This window comes from Halichoerus grypus, chromosome 1, assembly GCF_964656455.1.
Source record: "Halichoerus grypus chromosome 1, mHalGry1.hap1.1, whole genome shotgun sequence".
Classification (NCBI taxonomy): domain Eukaryota; kingdom Metazoa; phylum Chordata; class Mammalia; order Carnivora; family Phocidae; genus Halichoerus; species Halichoerus grypus.
In genome coordinates, this window is record NC_135712.1 from 67,059,379 (window position 1) to 67,081,703 (window position 22,325).

General features: G+C 49.3%; 1 protein-coding gene across 1 annotated transcript in view; it reads left to right on the plus strand.

Annotated features, from left to right (window-relative positions):
• The first annotated feature begins 400 nt into the window (after window positions 1-400).
• PDIA5 (protein disulfide isomerase family A member 5) overlaps window positions 401-22,325 on the plus strand; it is an 89,408-nt gene continuing 67,483 nt past the window's right edge. The window contains exons 1-2 of the mRNA XM_078066724.1: window positions 401-573; window positions 21,346-21,472. Of these exons, the coding sequence (XP_077922850.1) occupies window positions 529-573; window positions 21,346-21,472 (172 nt within the window). The 5' untranslated portion in view covers window positions 401-528. The remainder of the gene's footprint in view (window positions 574-21,345; window positions 21,473-22,325) is intronic.

Genomic DNA, 22,325 nt, shown 5'->3' on the forward strand with positions numbered 1-22,325 from the left:
CAATAAAGTATTTCTGAATGAACAAAAGACAGGTTAGGTGTGAGCTTTTCCTACCCTCCACAAGCAGCGCTGGATTCTCCCTTTTGCAAACCGTGTGATTTCGGTCAAATTACTTAAATTCTCTGGGCTGCCTCTTCATCATCAATGTGGGGAAAATGAAACTGACTTTTGTGAGTTGAATGAGGTCTTGTTTCTGAAACTTCAGGCACAGCCTTAGCCCTGCAAATCAATTGCCTTCCCTTACTGGCTGACCTTGCCATTTCGGGCTCCACTCATGCGCCTCTGTGCCCTTAGGGCCAAGTCCACGCTAGAGGCCCCCAGCCCAGCCTTGCAGCAAACTACGACTCCCAGCAAGCACCTCTTCCCGGCCGCCTCTCCCAGCCTGGTGCGCATGCTTTGGCAGACGTGGCACCAGGAACTCGGAGGCGGGGAGAGGCTGGGAAGTGGCCGTGGCTTGTTGGACCTGACGGAGCTGCGGGCGCGGGAGCCTGAGGAGAGCGGAGCCCGCCGTAGGCAGCGGCGGCAGGGATGGCGCGGGTCGCGCGGGCATGGCTGCTGCTGCTGGCGATCTCGGTGAGGCTGCGGAGCTGGGGTCCGGGCGGGGGCGGCATGTGCGCCCCGCGTTGGGGTCCGCGCTCCGTGCTCCCGGCCCTCGCGGGGCGTGCGGGAAGAAGCCTCCAAGTCCCGGGGTGGGGGCGTGCGGGGCAGGCGGGGACCCGGTGGCTGTGGGGGAGGCAGCGGGGCGGCCCCTGTGCCCTCCCGGCGGAGGGCTCCAGGGCTCAGGGGTTGGAGGGAGCCGCGCTGCATGCTTGCGCCGCGGGCACAACTTTGCGGGGGTACAAGTCAGGGGGCAGCCGCCGCCTAGGGCGGGACAACCGCGGATTGCGGGGTGCGCCGCGCCCAGACTCTGGGCCCTGCACCTGTGTGAGTGCGGGGTGGCATGGGGGTGCTTTATACCTGCACTGCCGGAAACCTTGCTTTAGGGCCACCTTGTTCTTGGTTTCCACCCTGAGCAGCCGGGCAACTGCCGGTCACCGCCTGGGCCCCCGCCTGCAGGCACCCTGGGCGGGCTGGGTGGGGTCCGCGGAGGAGGTCTGCTCCTACACCCAACTGCCGTTGGCTCTTACCTCAGCCACTTTCTAGTTTGTGACACGGAGTATCATTTAATATATCTGACTTAGTCTCCTCATCCTTGAAATGGGGACGGTAAAGGCACCCCCCTCACAAGGCCATGGGGGGGGGGGTCGGATGGAGGAAGTTCTGTGAATTGCACCATCATACAAGAGTGAAAGACGGGTGGGCCAGTGTGCTGGGAGTGGTGGACTCTGAGAGGAGTTTGCTGCACTTGGAAGGGCGGGGGTTGGGGGTGGGGGTGGCTCCAGGGCATCCCTAGAAGTGGCCAGAATGTGTGTGGCCACAGTGCCCTGGGCTCTCCGGGTTTGGTGGTGGTGTTACTGTGGGTGTGTGATGGGATAATGTGGCCTGTTTCCACATGTCTCCATAATTTCTGGTCTCCCTTGTTTTAGGACAATCTTGGTTCCTTTTTTTCTTTTTTGCCTGAAGTTCCAGGGAAAAACTTTCTGCTGCTAGCACCCTCTCCAGCCCAGATTTTGCAGTTTTTTTTCTTTTGGGTGTGGCAAGGATGCTGGGCAACATAAGGAGGAAAACTGGAGTGTGGATTTAGTTACTTTAAACACTTCCATCTCCAGATACCCTGCCTTCCATCTCCAGATACCCTCCAGATCACCAGTGAGGAGTGGCCCTGTCTTTTCTGGTTGTCTGGATGTGGGTGGGAAAGGAAGCTCCCTGTCCCCTAGCTCTGACCTTTCTCCCTCTGGGAGAGAACTAGTCTGGAGTGGGACAGTGTCCCTTCACCTGCGTCTGTGTGTGGATCATCTGTTTTGCATTCTGTTTTCCGGAGCCAGCTGGCCTGGGCTGGTCTCTAGGCCAGGTGGTACTGCAGAACTGGGCAGAGGGGGCCAGCTCCAGCGGGAGCCCTTATCAGGTCTTTGCACTTGGCTTGTTTTAGGGGGTCCTGCTTTCCTCTTTTCTTCTCCCCCTCCCCGCCTCCTGTAAAAATACAGGGCTTGGGAATCTGGGAAGAAGTTTCATTCAGCAAATATTTATTTATCAACCACATTGTTTGGCACTGGATTGGATTTTGGATGGAGAGCAAAGCACAGATTGTCCCTACCCTCCATGGTGCTGCCCTGGTTTGGGCAGAGGAGTCAGTCCTGTGAGCAAATAAAGACAGGACAGTGAGCACTAATACCCAAAGGCCTGGGAGCCTCCATTGAAGGGGGGCCGCACATTAATTTGGCAGGAAGGTCAGCCCTGGCTTTCTTGAGGCAGTGGGTTGTACAGTCTGGAGGGAGTGTGGGGGAGCCAGGAAGGCCTTTGAGGTCTGCTGATGCCCTCCACCTGAAGTTACAGAAGGGTGGGTAGGTTTGCCCAGAGCACTGGAGCTGGGAATCTGCAGCATGAAATTGACATTGTCCTTTCCCCACACCCTAGCTCAGCTCAGCAGGTGTCATTGGTGCAGTCTCAGTGCTGAGTGGCTGGTGGATACCAGGGTGGGCCTCTGTAAATTTAAACTCTATGTCCATCTGATAAGGGCTCCCCAGGTCCTGGGAGTGTATTGGGTTTCCTTGTTCACTCAATATTTACTGAGAGCCGATATGTGCAGAGCACTAGGCTGTGACCCAAGGGACATGAAGCAGTATAAAGGGGTCTACAGAGATTCATGGACAGTGATACATACCTACCACATTTTTTACAGTAGCAAAAATTTGGAAATGGCTTAAATGCTCAACAATAACGGCATGGTTTAAATAACTTTTGGTCCTGTCCATGCCATGGAAAGTGATGTTTATAAAGAATGTTTATATTTACTAGAATGCCATGATTATCAAAATATTTTATGATGCTTATGAAGACTATCTAGGGATGTGGAAAAGTGCTTGAGTGTGATAATTAGGGGAGAAGCAGGGTACAACATGAATCCCAGGGTGGCTGAAGATAGCTACATAAGTGGTTGAGGAATTTTGGATGATGTCAACAGCGATTGTTCAGGAAGGCACAGCTGTGGGGGATGTTTGTTTACTTCTTTTTTTTTAAATGTTTATTTTTTTTAAAGATTTTTATTTATTTGACAGAGAAACACAGCGAGAGAGGGGAACACAAGCAAGGCGAGTGGAAGAGGGAGAAGCAGGCTTCCTGCTGAGCAAGGAGCCCGATGCTGGGCTTGATTCCAGGATGCTGGGATCATGACCTGAGCCGAAGGCAGACGCTTAACTGACTGAGCCACCCAGGCGCCCCGTTTGTTTACTTCTTTGCTTGTGCTTTTTTTTTTCCTGTTTCCCCAAGTTTTCTGTATGAGTATGTATTAGTTTTTGATCAGAAAAGTTAATAAAGGAAAAAATGTTCCTTTGGGGCCGGCCTCTCAGCCTTCCACAAAAATATGGGGATGAAAAGAGTCACAGTCAACTCTTGGGACAAGGTGGTTCTAGCCCCTCCCTCCCGGCTGCGTGTCTCTGCCCTCGGCCTGGAGAGGCTGTGCTGTCCTGCCCGTGCCCCTGCGGCCGACTGCCCCTTCCTGCTGCCCAGCTCAGCTTCTCTCTGCGGCTGCCCCTTCCCCAGACCATCCTCGCTGCTTGTGGTGTAGTCTACCTCCAGTCCTCAGAATGGAGACTTGTCGGAGCTGGAGAGGACGCAAAGTCACCCAGCTCAGTTGGTTGAGAACTAATGATGTAACTCAGCTCTTTCATTTTAGAAAAGTGAGGCTTTGAGAGGGAAGGGTCTCAAGGCCACTGTGTTTGTAAGGCAGAGCTGGGATTGGTGCCAGGCTCCTGAATTATAAATCAGGTTTCTTCCTGCTCCATCTCTGCCATCCCAGTCCCCCGTCTTCCACCTGCTTCCCTCTTCCGCAGTCACTGGTCTGGCCTCTGCCCTTGTCTGTGCCTTGACGCTCGGCACCTGGTGGGACGGTGGGGGTGGGGGGTGCAGGAAGCAGGAGATGTTCGTTCCTGGTCTCTCCCGCAGAGCTTTTAATGTACACATATTTAGGTTCTACACCATTATATATTTAATAGGCTTTTGTGGGCTGGCCTGGGGACCTAATTGCCATTTATAATGCTGTTTGGAACCTGGAGTGCACTTTTCCCACAGAAATAAACACATTACAGAGGAAGTTTTAAAACAGAGGTGACACATGAGTTGGAGGAATGAGTTGGTGGCAGACACTGAGCACTAGGGTTTTGGGCCGAGGGGCACCTAGTCACAGAGAAGGGGCCTAGCTCATGCCTCACAACGAGGGTTGACTCTGAGCTCTGAGATTGGGAGTGGGGGGGTGTCCTCCCCGTTCTGTCCATTGTGTCCCCAGCACCTAGCCTGGGCCCTGGCACACAGTCGTCCCCAGTCCATGAACCAGTGTTGCAGGCAGAGAAAGGAAACTGTCTGAGACAGAAATACGGGCAGTGAGGAGTTATGGGCCAGGCTGGGTGGAAGGAAAGATTTGAGTCTGGGGACGGCGAATAAGATTGGAAAAGTGGATTGTAAAGAACCTTACATGACTGGCAAAGCTTTGGGGACTTGCTTCTGTAGGTAATGGAGAGACATGATGCGAGCTGCTCTTCTAATAACAAGAGCAGTCAGTCCACGGTGTAGGCTTGGGTTGGAGTGGAAGAGACTGGATTAATTTTCCCAGAACAATACTTTCTTCTCTGTTATCTAGGAGATAAAGTCAAGTGTGATGCCGTGGATAGAATATGGGTTTTTAGCCAGCCTGACACTCAGGAGCTGTGTGACCTTGGGCCCTGCCTCCATTTTCTTGCTTGTTAGTGGTGCTATTGATACCCATTTGCCTCTTTGAAAGCATCCGAGATAATACAGGAAGCACCCAGCACAGTGCCGGCCTGCGGGAGGGCCCAGTAAATGGGAGCCATGGCGATTACCTCAAGTTGAAGGAGAGGTGCTGGGGAAGCCAGTTGGAAGGCAGTAGGGGGCTAGAGGGGGTGTGAGCAGAGGCTTCAGGCTGGGCGTTGGGGGGACTGCTGGGACTCTCCCCATCACAGTTCCTCTGGGCTCTGGACTTTCTGTCTCTCCCAGTGGGTCTCTGCAGAGCCTCTGGATGAGGGGGCGGGGGCCACCGAGGGGATGAAGATTTAGGTGCTCTGTGTTTCTCTCCCCTTTCTTCTGAAAGTGGATCCTCTCTTGAGAATGTTACTCCACACTGTCTCCCTGGAGGGTTTGCCCCAGCTTTGTGGTTTTGTTCTCTGGGGCTCTCGTGTCTCATTTGGGGGTGGTGGCAGGTTTTGGAGCCTAAGTGACGGCGGGTCAGAGAGTGATGCATGGGGTGTAAGGAGCCTAAGTTCTCTTATGTTACTAGGACTTCCATGGTTTCTTTGACTCCCACCCTCCCCCTACCTAGCATCTTAGGTCCCAGTGGGAGAAGGGAGGAGCAGTGATGCCCACCCATTGCTGGGCTGCCTGGTGCATCCTGCAGCACTGAAAAGAGCCTCTGGCTACCCAGTTGATCTGCTGACGAGAATTACACAACACTCGGCACATTTGTAGAGGGCTTTAGAGTTTGCAAAGCATTTCCACATGTTTTATGTTGGTGAAACTGCTTCTGAATATTAGCTTTGCAATCATGTGGTGGGGGGTTAAATACACTCAGATGGACTGTAGGTTTAGAATACCCTTTTGGTGTGTTTTATTCTCCAGGGTCATCCTGAGCCCCCAGTTTAACATGCACTCTGTTCCCAGATGGTCTGATGGCAAGCCTGTGCCTCACTTCATTGTAGCTGTCTGAGGTCGGGGTAGAGTGTCCACTCCCCCCTCCAGCCCTTTGGCTTGAGCAGATGCCTTTAACTTATGAGCAGATGCTTTAATCCTTGCTTTAGAAGGTATTAATGGAGATCTAGATTGAGGGCCCTCTGCTGGGGCTGAAACATAGAGGAAATCTAGTCTCTGAGCCTAGAAGTGGGGTTGGCTGGAAAGTTCTATTGTTGGGGCCAAGTAGGGCAGGCTTGTGAAGAACAAGTGAGTTTGCTTTTGTCAAGGGGTCTGACTTTGCTAGGTCCTGGGCAGAGTATGGTACATGCTCTGTATCTCTAAGGAATGTGGACAAGCATCTGCATGCTACCGTGTCACAGATGTTCATTCATCCCACAGGTCTTTCTTTTTTCTTTTTTTTTAAACAGATATTTCTTGACAGTCTTACGAGTCAGATATACCATGCTGAGGCAGTAGGGACATAATGATAAATAAGATGGACACCATCCCTTCCTCCCATTGCCTAGTGGGAGAGCCACTAATTTATTAATTCAGGTAGTAAAGTGCTGGAAAGAGGAAATATAAGGTGATAAAAGAATGTGTAACACAGGTCCCTAACTTTAATGCAGGGTTAGTCAGGAAAGGCTTCTCTGAGGACTTATGGACAGACCCTTTCTTAGAATAATGTTTTTAAATGTATAAAACAATGCATAAGATTACAAAGCAAAACAATGATACTGAAATACAGTTATCAAAATATTATAACAAGTATATGATAAAAATAATACTTATATTCATAAATGCATCATTTAGGAAGATCTAATGGCAGGTTTGGTATTTTCTGTAATATTTAGTGATGAGCATAAACAGTGTTTCAAGATATCTGCACCTTTTGTTATGAGAAAAATGTGGTTTCTGGGGGATAAGGGCAAAAAAATACATATGATTTCTGCTGGTGGCAAAGTCACAGACACTCGCTAGTGCTTCTGTAGTTTGTTACCTACATTTGTAATAAAGGTAAGGCTAAATTTCATTTAGAGCTTAGTGAAAATAAACATAACTTTTCCCCACCCAAGTTCACAGACCTCAGTGTAAAGAAGAATTATCCCAAAACTTGGAAAGAAAAGCTGATTTAGTGTCTTTTTAATGTCATACTAGAGCATTGTGTAAGAAGGCCACCTAAGGGCCACCTGGTGCTCTAGGAAATATACCTTTGTTTATTATTCTTTAGGACCCATACTCTACAGGTAGATACGATGCAAATGATTTCTCTTTGGTAGAGAAGAGAGACCCGGAGGTGATTGCCTTGCAGGACATTAACCAGTTTTATATCGAATTTAGCAGTCTTCTAACAGGATTCTTTTTCCCCCTCCATGAACTATATGCATATTAGTTTCTTATAACTTCTTTTTTTGACATATTTTTTAAGTCTTTTTTTTTTTTTTTAAAGATTTTATTTATTCATTTGAGAGAGAGAGAGACAGAGCACAGGCAGGGGGAGAGGCAGAGGGAGAGGGAGAAGCAGGCTCCCCGCTGAGCTGGGAGCCCGATGTGATCCCAGGACCCTGGGATCATGACCTGAGCGGAAGGCAGACGCTTAACTGACTGAGCCACCCAGGCACCCCGTTATATCCTTTTTTGATGTAACTATTTTAGTGGGTCCCTTATTAAGAGCTCAATAACACTTTGAAAGAGGCTCAATATCTATTTGTATGAGATTTAGGTTTTTAGCATTTGAGAAGTCTATGTGACCCCAGTTTAAGAAGCACTGAGTAAGCAGGATGTGAGGATATGGTGCCGAAGAGGGAGGTCTGAGCTGGACATGTTAATTTAGGGGTGCTCCTCTGGAGGTGGGTGAGACCCCCATGGAGAGTATAGAGAGGAAAGATAAGGTGGAGCAATGGGGGCCTGAGGAACTTCAACACTTAAAGGCTGGGGGGAGAAAGGATTGCAAAGAAGATAGGAGGCGTGGCTGGAGAGGTAGGAGGGAGGCCAGGAGTGTCCCACTGGGGTTCAAGAAGATGAGGCACAGGAGAACAGGACATGCCTGTAGGGTTATCCGTGTGGAAGTCACTGCAAGTCCTCGCTCAGCGTCTTCTTGGTGTGGTGATAGGGGAAGATCTGAGGGGGCTGAGGAATGGGTGGGGGCTGAGCGGAGATGGAAAATTCTGGCTGTGAAGGAGAGCGGAGTGACGTGGAGCCCAAAGATGGGTGGGTGGCAGAGGTTTCCCAGGCTGGCTGTGGATCCAAATCCCGTTCAAGGGGATACGTGTACAGTTGGATTCCCAGCCTCCCCGGATCTGTGGGATGATGTTCTTCAAGGATATGGCTCAGGAGTCTATTTCTAAAAAACCTATACTTAGAGCTGTTGTGCCTACAAAGCAGGCAGATTTACAAGTTTTTGTGCCTAGTGTTTTGCCAGCCAAGGCCATGGCTCTGGGCTGAGTGGTGTGGCACACGCTCTCCCGTGTCACGGCCCATGTACACTGGGGACGCTGTGAGGTGGCACTGGGCTGGAGCATGCACTGCTCTCCTTTCCTCTGAAGGCGTGTGGGGAACTGTGGGCAAGCAGGTAGCAGGGGAAGATGGATCAGGTTGTCGCTGCAGCTCTTTTCAGTTGGTCGCGCTTGATGGCTGCACCGGAGGGGAAGGCGGACTTGCTGGTCTCTCCAGTCTTGTTTTGGGTGGAGCTCATGGGAGCCAAGAGGGCTTGAGGGATACCAGTGGGAAATGTTCACGTTAACTTGCACGCTCAGAAGTCAAGCAAGTCTTAGGCTTCCCCTGAGGGCTGTCCCTTCGCTTCTGTGAGCCTCAGTTTTCATGTCTCTAAAGTGGGGATAGCACGACCTCCCATGCAGATTGTTTATGACAGTTTTTCAAGTATTTTTACTGCGACTGCTGCAAATACAACTGTACATTTTACATTATAGCCAAGTATATATGTACATAAATACAAAAGATATAAATGTTTTACTGAACACTTGGTCTTGCTATTTACGGTACATACTGAGGTTTTCTAGTTAATGTCATTTTTAAAATGCTGGTGGTAATCCACTGAACTGATTTTGTGACTCGGCTCATGGGTTGACGCTTGAAGTGGGGGGGAAACACTGGTTTAAACCCTCAACATTAGAGGACTGAGAGAGAGAACGTATGTAAAAGCATGGATGTACACCATGGGTCGTGAATTGTTATTTTCTTATCAATTAACTGAGCTTTGAGGCAGAGTTGGATTACCGGAGTGGGGAATTTACCTGCCCTCCCTCCCTCCCTGCTGCCTGATCCACTGTTCCCCCAACCAGCTCTCCTTGTCAGCAGGCCTAGCACACCAGGCTGGCAGGCGGCCCAAAGCCCTCTTGGCTCTCGAAGAGGTTTTTCAAAACGTTAAAAGCTTTAGGGACTTAAGTCCTGGTTAAATGCACTGCAGTTGCAATCTCAGGATAAGAAAACCTGTTTTTATAAGCTCTCGGATCAGTTGTCCTGCCCCTGAATTGTCCCTTGTTGACAGCCACATGCTGTGGGGAACGCAAGGGAGGAGCCCTGTACTGCGTGGCCCACATGGAAGGTGTAGCTTTTAAAGCAAGCAACACAGAAGAAATGTACCAGGCTTTGTATTTAGAAGAGCGAGCAGTGTGGTGTGTGTGGCTCCAGGAATCTGTGGTCTCCGTGCTCCAGCCGGAGCACCCGAGCCTGTGAGACTGGGCTCTGCGTCACTGCGCTCTCACCTATTTGCTGTGTGATGTTCAGCAAGTTTCTTAGCTCCTCCTCGTCTCAGTTTCCTTACCTATAAAATAGGTATACCAAAAGGACCTACTGAGTTCTCTTGCCAAGATAATTAAATGAGATAGGCATGTGGATTGCTTAGCTGCTCCTGGTCCCAGAGTAGGCACTCTGTACTTGGAGGATTCTCATGATCAGGGGCTCATCCCTGGGCCCTGGATTTGGGGACTGAAGAATTCGCTCTTGGGTTCTGTTCCTTGCCAGTGCTTTCCCATCTCTCTCTCTCTTTTTTAATAAGCACATTTAGCTCCTCAGCTGCAGCTAGTCAGGGGTGCACAGCTCAGGGCCAGGCCCTCTCTGTGTGTCTGACACACAGACACACACCCCATTCAGGGACTCACGGTGCTTGTTTTAATTTCAAAGGCTGCTGGGTAGACATTTGCACGTTGGGAAGGATGAGTGGTGAAATTCCCAAACTTGGTTTGTGGTGAGGCCTTCATTCCTGGCAAAGAGTGCCATTTAGCCATGGTGGTTGGTGACAGATGCTTAAAATTTGCCTTATTAAGGGGCATAAATTACCCATATTTAAAAATGGATGTTCTTTTATATTTCTCTCTCTCTCTCTCTCTCTCATCAAAGCCATTCTAGGTATGTGCTGCATGCAGAGTGCTTTGCAGATTTCATATAATAGATCCTATAAAAAACTACAGTGTCAGGTAAGCAGAGGAGTAGAGTCAGCGGGAAGGGAAGAAGGGCAGATCAGCACTCTCCTTACATGGGAAAGTACCACTAGTGCGTGCTGGCTGGCCTGCTGAGGGTTTCAGGAAGAGGTGGGGACAGTATCTGGTTGTGTTCTGGGCATCTTTTTTTTTTTCTTTTTTTAGGTAAGCTTTTTTTTTTTTCTAACTAATTTCAGACTTACAGAGTTGCAAGAAGAATACAAAGGATTCCCATCTGCTCTTTACCCAGATTCCACACATATTAACATTTTATCACATTTGTTCTATCACATTCTCCCTCAACATTTATAAAGTTCAGAGACATGATGCTCCTTTGCCCCCTGAATACTTCAGTATTTCCTAAAAGGCAAGGATATTCTCTTACATAACCACAGTACAATGATCACAATCAGGAATGTGGCATTTGGCTCAGAACCCAGTTCAGAATCACACGTTGAATTTAATTGTCCTATCTCTTTAGTTTCCTGTAATCTGGACCAGTTTCTCAGTCTTTGTCTTTTGTGACCTTGATAATTTCTAAGAATGTCCTTCAACTTTTTTTTTTTTAAGATTTTATTTATTTATTTGACAGAGAGAGAGAGAGAGCACAAGTAGGCAGAGTGGTATACAGAGGGAGAGGGAGAAGCAGGCTCCCCACTGAGCAGGGAGCCCAATGCGGGGCTCGATCCCAGGACCCTGAGATCATGATCTGAGCCGAAGACAGACGCTTCACCGACTGAGCCACCCAGGCTCCCCTCAACTGGAATTTTGATGATGTTTCCATTCAGTGCGTTCTGTCTGGAGGCATATGATGTCAATTTTACCCATTAACCATTAGTGTCGCTAGCATTTGTCCGTTAGTTAAGGACGTTTCTGCCAGGCTTCTCCCCTCTGAAGTTATATTTGCTTGTGGGGTGATACTTTGAGATTGTTAATCATTTCCATGTTGGTGTCCAAATGATGATAATTTCTTTTTTCTTTAAAGATTTAAATTGGACGTGCATATTATGGTGACTGAGAAAAATAGGTAAAAGGAAAGAAGAATAAAATCTATCCAAGGACAGAGTTTTACTTTGGTGCATTTTTTCTTCCAGTCTTTCTGAGCATAATTTTGTGTATGGTTATAATCATACCATGTACATTTGAATTGTTTTTAATTTAATTTTTTTATTTTAAAAAAATTTTTATTTCTGTATTTGAGAGAGCAAGTGCCCACACACCAGTGGTGGGGAGCGGCAGAGGGAGAAGGAGAAGCAGACTCCCCACTGAGCAGGGAGTCCAACACGGGGGCTCCATCCCAGGACCCTGGGATCACGACCTGAGCCGAAGGCAGACCCTTAACTGACTGAGCCACCCAGGTGCCTCCCTGAATTTTATTTTTTAATACTTAATATTAAAACAAGTATTTTTTCATTGTGCGGTCTTTGAAAACATCATCTAAATAGCTGTGTTATTCTGTTGAGTGGTTTCCTCTAAATAACCATTCCCCTGCTCTTGAATATTTAGGTTGTTTACAATTTTTGACTCTTACGAGTAGGACCCTATGAGTCATTGGTCAGAACCTCTGCTAATTTCCTCAGGACAGAGTCCCAAAAGTGGAATTACCAAGTCAAGGAGCATAAACACTTTTAAGATACTGATAAATTGTGCCAAATAGCTTTCCAAAAGAATTGTACTTTTGCCAGCCCTGTATGACATTTGGGCGCCGTAATTTAAGAGATTCATTAATGATGTGTCTCAGCTTTTTTCTTAACTGTGACCCACCAGTCAAGATTTGTGTTGAGATTAATTTCCTGTATTTTGAATTATGAAAGCAGAGGTATTTATTTCCCAAAATAAATTCTAGTAATATAGCACATTATTCTTTCCAAGCTCTAAAAGTCTGCTGCCAGCCTGGGATAGCTCTGAGAGTCATGAGCACAGCTGTGTCTAAGGTAGATCATTCAGGACAGCGAGGGACTTGAGGGCACAGGTGAGGAACTGAGGTATTTCACTTACAGAATCCTAAGAAGGAACGTGTTTACCACCTTCAGAGTGTGGTGGGCTGCTAGAGTGGCCTGGGAGAGGGGGGGAGTTTATGCTTTCTAATGACCGAAGCTATCCCGGATTAGATGGTAGTGTGGAGTACATGGACATATAAATATTTAGTTCTCACAGCCTTTTGGGCCCACTACATTGAACAGCCTCCAGCGTTTTGAATCCTTGGCTCTGGAGGGCTACCTGGAGGCTGCAGATGGCAGGAATGTGGAGAGGAGTCCTGTATCAGGGAAACCAACCAGCCCAGTTCAAGCCTGGGAACTGCAAGGCCTTTTGGTCTCCTGCAGTGCCCCGCCCCCCCTCCCCCCCCCCCCCCCCCCGCCTTAGTAGTAAAGGGCTGAGGTTGCAGGGAAACTGGAGAGCTACTAGCTAATTTTCCTTTCATTTGTGGGTAGTTGTCACCAAGTGACAAAGACACCTGATGAGAACAGGCATAGTGAAGCTCGGGTAATTGGGAAGAACACAGTAGATCAAGCCTTTGATAGTCCCTCTGTCTCCTTCCTTATAGCAATTTATCTGAAGTATAACACATGATTTAATGCCTTACACACTTTGAAATATTCCAACTGGAGCAGGTGTTAATATTTCTTTCTAGTTTAAGCTTTTGTTCCAGTAGGTGCTCAAGATCTATTTGTATGTGTGCCAGAACACCCAGAATGATAGTACCTTACAAAGATCATATATTTCACTCATGTTGAAGCCTAGAAAGCAGTGTTCTAGGGCCAGTATATACCCCTGTGGGTCAGGGACCCAGGTACCTTCTATCTTACTACTGTACATCTTTAACAGGTCCATTCTCCCCGTTGTCTGAAGGTGGCTGCTTGAGTTCCAGCCATCTTGTCCCGATTCCATCTGGCAGGGGGAGGAGGGGACTAAGACCCAGATGTCTATCAGGAACAGTTCCTAAAAGTTGCACATAACACTTCTGCTTATATTCTAGGGACCAGAATTTAGTTATATAGCCACACTTGCTGCAAGGGAGACTGAAAGGAGTGGCTTTTAATGTGGGTGGCCACATATTCAGAGAAATGCAGCAGTTTTTTTCACAAGGTGTAATTACCTTGCAGTACTTCTCTGGTAATGGTCATGAGGATGGATTTACCAAAATGTCACAGTTGCAAAGTGCTTTGGAAAAATCACTTCAGGCCCCTTCGTTTTACAGAAACTTAGAGAAGAGAGAGGACTTGTCCAAGGTCACACAACCAGTCAATAAAGCCAGGTACAACTTGGGTTTCTGGCTGTTTCCCCCGAACCTCCAGCTCTAAATTCTCAGCCAGTTTGAGTTCTCTGACCTTGGGTTCAGGTCATCTGTTTTTAACATTTTTCCTGGATCCCTTTACCACCAGCTTCTTAAGAGTCTAGACTTTTAGATTCTGACATTTGAAAACTATTTTGAGCAAAATGTGGGTTACACTAAATTAAACCGGTTTCTTCACAGCTCCCAACATAAGAAGGGTATCTTTTTTCAGGTGACAGAGCAAAAAAGGTCAAGTCCCACCTCCACCCTTTTTCCTAAATACTAAACTTCTGTCTTCAAATCCTCCTCCTTTAGCAAGCTGCTTTTACATAATTGAATACCTCTGGTTTCGTGGTCTGCATTGAAAAGTGAATCTGTAACACCAGCCTCCCCAGCTACAGAGAACGTGAGGGTGCTGGCGTGCACCCCGGAGATCTGGAGCTTTTTCAAGCCGAGGGTGTAATGTGGCAAGGAGTGTTCTCCCTATTATTTTCTAGAATTGTACCACTCTTTATCTCGTTAGTCAGGTGGGGATGGTGGGGGAGGTTAGGTGAAAAGAGATGAGCTTGGGGCGCCTGGGTGGCTCAGTTGGTTGAGCGACTGCCTTCGGCTCAGGTCATGATCCCAGGGTCCTGAGATCGAGCCCTGCATCAGGCTCCCTGCTCGGCGGGGAGCCTGCTTCTCCCTCTGACCCTCTCCCCTCTCATGCTGTTTCTCGTTCTCTCTCTCTCAAATAAAGCAATAAAATCTTTATTTTTAAAATTTTTTTTTCAAGGAAAAATATCTTTATTTAAAAAAATTTTTTTTCAAGGAAAAAAATCTTTAAAAAAAGAAAAGAGATGAGCTTATGTGTGCCGTGTGTTAGAGAGGGAGAGAAGGAGCTGGAAAGGGGCATAGTCCTGTACACGAGCTCTGATTAACAGCGCATCTGGGCCAGTTGCCCCAGCATCCTGAGAACTGGGGCAGACAACAGGGCACTGTGGGCTTGCAGGAAGCAGAGGGTTAGAAATCCCTTCTTGCCATGGGATTCTGGAAGTTTGGGGCTTTTCCAGCCTCTTTGAAGGCCCCTGCCTGGGAAGGAGGTGCTCCTTTTCCGCTTGGGTCCAGGGAGCTTGTGGGGTTGAGAGAAATAGACTGCCTCTGGCCAGGAGCTAGGAGACCCGAGGTCTAGTCCTAGCTCTGCCACTTACCTACTGTGTGATCTTGGTAAGTGATATAACCTCTGAGCCTCAATTTCCTTTTCTGTGGAATGAGGCTAGTCCCCACTTGTTGGGTTTGGTGAGGGGCAAATGGGCATGAAATCTGCAAGGAGCGTTGTACATGTGCTGTGTGGCCTCTTGGTCTGGGTTGCCATGCGGATGGGTGATTATTTCAGGTTTTATATCCTGAATGTGTGTACGTGCACCCTCCTTCCTGCCTGGATGTGCTGTTTTGCCTGATTGCAGCCAGGGCCCTGGAGAAGAAGAGGTGGTGCCCGTTTCACTGTTCTTGCTCTATCTGTGATTTATCTCACTAGTAGTACTAATAAAGGTAATTATGATTATTATGTACTTCTGTATGCCAAGCATTATGTCAGGTTCTCTATGTACTTTCTCCCCCTCATTTAATCCTCAGCCAGCCTCATAAGGGAGGTATCAGTACTATCCTCCCCACTTTACGGGTGGGGAGATGCCACCCCGAGAGGGCTGCTAACATCTGAGGTCATGTAAATGATGGTGCCTGGGTTTGACCCCAGGTCTGTTTGGCTCCAGAAGCAGTGCTCTTTCCCTGGTGTCTGAGGGGTGGGAATTGCTCAAAGGGGGAGGATGAGGGCGGGCTTCTAGGCTGGCCCTGATATGGGCTGGGCAGGAGAGCACTCGGGGCATCTGGAAGATGAGAGGACACATTGCTTCCAGCTGTGGTGGAGGTGGGGCAGGGGCTCCTGCGCTCGGAAGAGGGGCTGGGGCGGAGGGCGGAGGCGGCTCTGATGGAGGGGCCTGGTGTTCTGAGGGGGTATGCACTGTGATGGGGTTGGAGGTGGCATTGGGGGCCTGGATTCCCTGGCAGCAGAAACAGGGGCAGCCGTCCTTCCCGGCAGTGGTCTGCTGTGCATGGGGTGTGGGGGCGGGAAGCGTTATGGGCCTCAACCCAGCCCATGGGGCAGCTCAGACCTGATGTAAATACTGTTAAAGCTGAGGGTTGGTGAGCAGAAAGAAAGCAATCATTGGGAAAGGTCAGAAGGAGTTTGGATGGTGGACAAAGGGGATATTTTTTTTCTCTCCTCTAACACCAAAGCTAGTGACTTAGAATGTAAAGAGGCTGCCATACCCAGGGACAGTTCCATGGCTGGGCTGGGAAGGTGGCTGGCTTCTCAAACGCTGCCCACTCCCCGCTGAGGGCTTGACAAAGCAGAGAGTGTGTGCATCATTAACATTTTATTCTTGTTGTTATCAGGGTTTGTGGGTTGTCACTTAGGAAGTCTGCAGGAAGGTGCTTGGCAAGGCGATCCGAGGCTCACTGGAGCTGCATCTTAAGGAAAGGAAGGAGCGTGCACACTGCAAAGGTTAAAATAGATGGACGTGGAGGAGAAGGGAGAATGTTAAGTGGCTGGAGGAAAGGCTTAGGGGAGGGAGGAAAGGGCTGTTCTTCTGGCCGCCCCGTGGTTGTGAGCTAAGGGGATAGTCCGTCTGAGGCCAGGCACCAAGGGGCCTTTCATCCTTCCCCCTCTCAGCGATGCCAAGCCTGCCATCTTAGCTCTTAGCACACCAAGCCTTCTGGTGCCCCAGGATCTGGCTCTCCCGACTGTTTTCTCTCTTGCTCCCAAATCTCCTCATCCTGCCTCTCTAGGCCAGTCCTGCTCTCCCGTGCCCACACGCGTCCCTCCGCAGTGGAGACCGCCCATCCTTCTCCTGACTGGCTGGGCCACCTCTGCTGCTGCCTGTTGTCACTCCAGCTCCCAGGCTGGGTGTGCTTTCTCTGCCGGGCAGCTTGGCTTCCAGCCGCCCTCCCCGCATGCTGCTAGGGTTCGCTCGTTATGTCCCTGGGGACTTCGCCATGGCCTTGCCTGCAGATCCCTCGCCCGCTTTTCTGTGTGTCTCCTCCCTGGTCTGTGTTGATGCAGCACTTCCCACCTTCTCCTTCCTGACCTTCCTCCCGATCCTTCTTCCGCCCCGCAACTGAGCTTTTCCCTTGCCTTCTCCCTCCGAACGCTGACCCTGGAGCCTTCACTGGCCTCAGGGCTCACTCTCCAGCCTGGAGGGTGCCTGTACTGTCCGCATGTCCACACCTGAGCTTATTATCCACCACCTTCCTCAACAGAAGACCAGAGCCTTTCTGCCATTGCTGCTCAGTTCTTCCATTTTGGCTTTCATTCCGCACACCTAGCCCAGAACCCTTGGAATCATTTTAGCCTCTTCTCTCTTCCTTCCTTGCTTACATAGGAATACTCACTGAGTTCTCTTGTTTCCCTCTGAGGCTCTTGGCTAGACCCATTTCTTTCCCCTTGGGCAGCCACCCAGCTGGTTCTTCCACCCCCAGCCTCCCTGGTGGCTGCCCAGTCTAAGGGCATGGCCAGAGGAGGCTCTTGAGCCAGGCTTTCCAGACCCCCGGGTTGGCTCCACCCACACTCTCCCACGACACTTGAATCCAGACGATCACTGCGCTGTTGTCTGTCTGCTTTCGGTGGTCCCTCCCAGGTCTCCCAAGAGCTGCCACGGACTCACTTTATGACATGCTCCTAGTGGGTGACCTCTGTAGAGGTCAGCAGTGTGGTAACCAGTGTGATATGTCATGGTTATGATGCTGAGCAGACACTTCCTGGGGGCTTTCAAGGGGCCAGGCACTGTGCTGGGCCCTGCCCTCCAGGGCCCTTAGTCAGTCTAGGGTTGGGGTAGGGATGGGCGCAGGGGGGAAGGAGACACCTCCATAGGGAGTTGTAAACCAGGGTGGCCGCGGGCAGTGCCCAGTTGAACCATTGCATCATACTGGGTGATAGTGTGCAAGCAGTCAGTTTGCTCAGTGCATTCCTTATTGCAAGCTTAAGTTCTCTGCTGTGTGAGGGTGAACGTTGGGCCAGAGGCTTTGGTGGCTGGCTGGAAAGTGGTTCGGTTACTGTGAGGGTGGCCGATCTAAGGGATTAACTGGGTTTGATGGAAAGGAAGCTGAAGACTTGATGCTTGAGGTTTCTGCTGTAGACACTTTGCTGTCAGTGGCCCAAGGGCATGTCACTGCACTGTACGGGCAGGTGGGCACTGGGCCCAGCCTCGCTCCTTTCCCCTTCCTTTCTCCCCAGTTCCAGAAGTGTAGGTGCCTGCCAGTCTCAGGAGGGCTGGTCTACAGGTCAAAGTACCGAGGCACTGGGCAAGGGCAGTTGTTTTTCCTGACTGACCATATTATCTGAGGATTAAAACTGGAGCAACATCAGTGTGTTTTTCCAACAGATTATTTTCTTTTTTTCCTTCAATTATGTGCATTGAGCTATGGACTTTTTAGTCTGAAGTCCATTAGCTCCCTGAGAACAGGAGAATAACATGTAATAATATAATGGAATGAACTTTTTGGTGAGCTCTCAAGGTGGGTTACGTAAGGGCAGTGGGTCCTTGGGTATTGTACCCAGCTCTGGCAGGGCAGAATGAGGGATCCTCAGCTCCTCCTCCTGGATAGTTTTACCCTGGGGAGAAGGAACATTTGCATTCCAATGGCAGATTATATTCAGAAACACTAGAATATGGCCACATTTCTATCTTGTACTCTGCGGAGATGGAACATCGTATTAAAATTTATGGTAACTGATACCGTTGGAGTGCTTTATGATTTATAAAGCATGTTCAGTAAGTTACCCCATTTCATCCTCACAGCAGTTCCACTAGGGAGGTATCATTATTTCCATGTCAGATGCAAGGCACTAAGCCGTAGAAGGTTGAGTGATGTTGGCTAGGCATCTTAGCTACTGAGTGGTAGAGCTCAGCTGCAGCTCAAGACTTCTGGCTGCAAAGAGGCAATGGACTGAGAGGGCATCAGGTCAAATAGACTAAGGTTCAGGTTCTGGCCCTGTTACTTATTAGCTATGTTACTTTGGTCGGATTGTTTAACTGATCAGTACAATCAAGCATATCAGATCATCTACAGTTGCCTCCTTTTATTGACCACATTCATCCATAGCTCTTTGTCCTTGCTCCATTATGGGCTGGTTGCTCTGTAGACTACAGGGTATATGTCGTGGACTCCTGTTCACCATCAACATGGTAATTCTCCTTGCCTCTCTTTGTGGGATCCTTTGTTTCCTAGGTTCCATGTCTTTCTGATTTTTTTACTCATTTGTTTTGCTGGAGCATCACTTCCAGTATTTTCCCTAGAAAGGGTGTATTGGTGGTAAGTTTTTCACATCTGAGCTCTTAAGCCTAAGTAAATCTGTACTCACAACTGACAGATAGTTTGGCTGGATATAGAATTCCAGTTGGTGATCGTGTTGCACGAGAGTCATGAAGGCAACGCTTCATTGTCCTCCGCTATGCTGATGAGCAGTCTTAGGCCAATTTTGACACCTGATCTTTTTGTATGTGGTGGGTTTTTTTTCTTTGAGACTTTCAGAATCTCCTCTTTGTCAGCAGTGTTCTGAAAGTTTTCGGAGATGTACTTTGGTGAGAGTCTTTTTTTGTTCATTGTGTGGGAACTTCTCGACTGGAGACTTACATTCTTTAAGTCTGGGGTATTTTCTTGAAGTACTTTTTTTTTTTTTTGAAAGTTTCTTTTCCTCTGTTTATTTCTTTTTCTGGGGTTACTTTAATTTGGCTCTTGCACTTAATGGATCCATTTTCTTATTTTTCTTACCTTTTTCTTCTATTTTTTATTTCTTGATTTTATGTTTTATTTTCTAGGAGTTTTTTAAAATTTTACATTCAACTGTATTGAAATTTTTTAGTTCTGTGAGAGTTTTACTTTCCAAGAATTTTTCCTGATCCTCTTTGACTATTCCTTTCTTGTAGCATTTTATTCTTTTTTTTAATTTAATTTTTAAAATTTATTTGACAGAGAGAGAGAGCACAAGCAAGAGCAGGGGCAGAGGGAGAGGGAGAAGCAGGCTCCCTGCTGAGCAGGGAGCCCGATGTGGGGCTCGATCCCAGGACCCTGGGATCATGACCTGAGCCGAAGGCAGACGCTTAACGACTGAGCCACCCAGGCACCCCACATTCTATTCTTGTTTTACGGATGCAGCATTTCATTTCTCTGAGAATAATAATCATAGTTTTGCTGTTTTCCGTTCTTTTTCTTCTAGATGTCATCCTTTTTTAGTTCGTTTTCATCCCTGTCTTTTGTGTTGAGGGCTTTCCTCAAGTATCTGGGGACCTTGGGTTGTCTGTATTGAATAGCAAGGCACTGGCACGTGCACTGGAGACTGAGTGTGAGCAGGAGGTAGAGGGACTGGAGACTGAGCGTGAGCAGGAGGTAGAGGGACTGGAGACTGAGCGTGAGCAGGAGGTAGAGGGACTGGAGACTGAGCGTGAGCAGGAGGTAGAGGGACTGGAGACTGAGCGTGAGCAGGAGGTAGAGGGACTGGAGACTGAGCGTGAGCAGGAGGTAGAGGGACTGGAGACTGAGCGTGAGCAGGAGGTAGAGGGACTGGAGACTGAGCGTGAGCAGGAGGTAGAGGGACTGGAGACTGAGCGTGAGCAGGAGGTAGAGGGACTGGAGACTGAGCGTGAGCAGGAGGTAGAGGGACTGGAGACTGAGCGTGAGCAGGAGGTAGAGGGACTGGAGACTGAGCGTGAGCAGGAGGTAGAGGGACTGGAGACTGAGCGTGAGCAGGAGGTAGAGGGCGCCTGTTTACTGAGAGGGCCTCACAGTGGGCATTTCATGGGAACTCAGTTGTTTCATTGGAGGATCTCCAAATCACCATCTTTAGGCTGTTTTTCTTGTGCTTCTCAGTTTCCACAGAGAAAAATTCTGTAATCTCCTGCCTGGGGGAATAAGACTGGCAGCATTCTGGAAAACGGAGGGGAGATGTCAGGGAAGTGGGGGTTCAGGGGGATGGGTGTCTCAAGTTTCAGTTTGTAGACTTTCCCTTAATCCCCTTGTTTTCTCTCAGGGCCATACTTCTGCTGTCTGCCTGGTGTCTCCCAGCAGAGCTTTTCTTAGTCTCTCCATATAGTAGCCCCGTGTTTTCTGCCAGCTAGGCAAGGGGCTGCTGGCTAGCTATGTGGGCTGGGTGAGGGGATCTGCTGTGTGACTGTTCCTGACTCAGACTTTTAACACACCTCCTCCCCAGCCTGCTTCCAGCCCACCCCTCCTTGTGCCTGCAGAGGTGCTTGGGGCCTCCAGTATCCAAGGCTGGTCTCCGGGTTATCTGGGAAGAATTGCTCGTTTCTTGTTGGCTGGCCTCCTGAGATCATTGGCCGAGTGGGAAAAGCTGAAAACCTTCCATTCCCAACCTAAATATGAGAAGTGATCTTACTTTTCTGTGGCTTTGTGCTTCAGTGCTTCTGGTGGGATGGAGTTTTCACATTTCCCTGGTGTGTGGTGTTGGGGTGCAGTGTGGGGTACAGACACTGACTTCCCAGAGGGGCCTGGATTGAGTAGGTGACTAGTGCATCCATGCAGCCTGCTTGTGTAGTATGCAGCTCATACAGCTCTGTAAAAGGGCCTGAAGAGGAGTGGCGAGTTGGAGACTGGGAATGGGCTGGGCAGTGTCCTGGGGGAGGGTTGTTGGTGATTTGGGGAGGGGATAAGGTGGAAAAGTTGGTGCAGTGTCCTGAGAAGGGTTGGTGTGCCCTTCTGCCTCTGAAGTAAAGGGTGTTCTAGGCGGTGTGTCTGTGGGCACCCATTCTTCCTTGGGCCTGGCAGGAAGCTGGGGCTCATGGTCCTTGGCCTCTCGATCCCCAGGTGGTCCTGCCAATGTGGCTGTCCTCCACAAAGGTCTCCTCACTCATCGAGAGAATTTCTGACCCCAAGGACTTGAAAAAACTTCTCAGGACCCGGAATAATGTGCTGGTGCTCTACTCCAAATCTGGTGAGTGCCCAACCTGGCCTTGGGGGTCATCCATCTGGGATGGGACGGTTTGGGTTTGGGGAATAGGTGGGAGGCAGAGACCTCAGGACCACCCAGGGAGGGCCCGAGGGTCATCAGGCTTGTCAGCTTTCCCCAGAAAATGAGGTAGAGGCACCAGGGAGTGTGCGTTCAGTCTCTTTTGGGTCCCTGAGAGGCTATTTCAGTTCCCTGTGATCAGTCTTTCTTAGGAAGAACCTCTGGAGCCCTTGCTACATCAGGGTGTATGTGAAGGGGGATGGAGGATGGTGGTCACTGGGGATGGATGTTCTGGCTTCCTGGACAGGCACAGGCTGGCCATGATAGGGCATGCTTCACCAGAGCTGTTGATTAACTGACGGGGCTGGCCGGTCGCCAGCTGAATTGGTCCCAAGCTTGGGAGCACGCACCCAGGCTGGCAGCCCTGGCCCAGCCTGGTCCCCATCTGTCCCATTCTGGAGTCAGAACATGGGACTGAGTTGGCAGTGGGCTCCAAGAGCAGGACAGAGCAGTTTCAGTGGGGGTAGGAGCCGTGGCTTGCCTCTTCTGACCTTGAGGCTGGCAAGGGCATAGTGGATGGAGAGAGGTTTGCTTAGCTCTTGGCTGCGACTTTGAACATCTGACTGTTGATGTTGTTCCAGCAGAGTTAAGTGTTTTCACTGCTCCTAAGGATGCCAAGTTTTCTGTGCCCTGGAGAAGCAACCAGTGGCTGGGCCAGTTCCGGGCATAGTTCTCCCTGGCAGCTCATCCTCGACACTCATTGGCACTGGGGCTGATGGATGTTTTGGATGTGTGTCTCTCCTGAAGCCTACATCCTTTAAGCACCCTGGCACTTGCT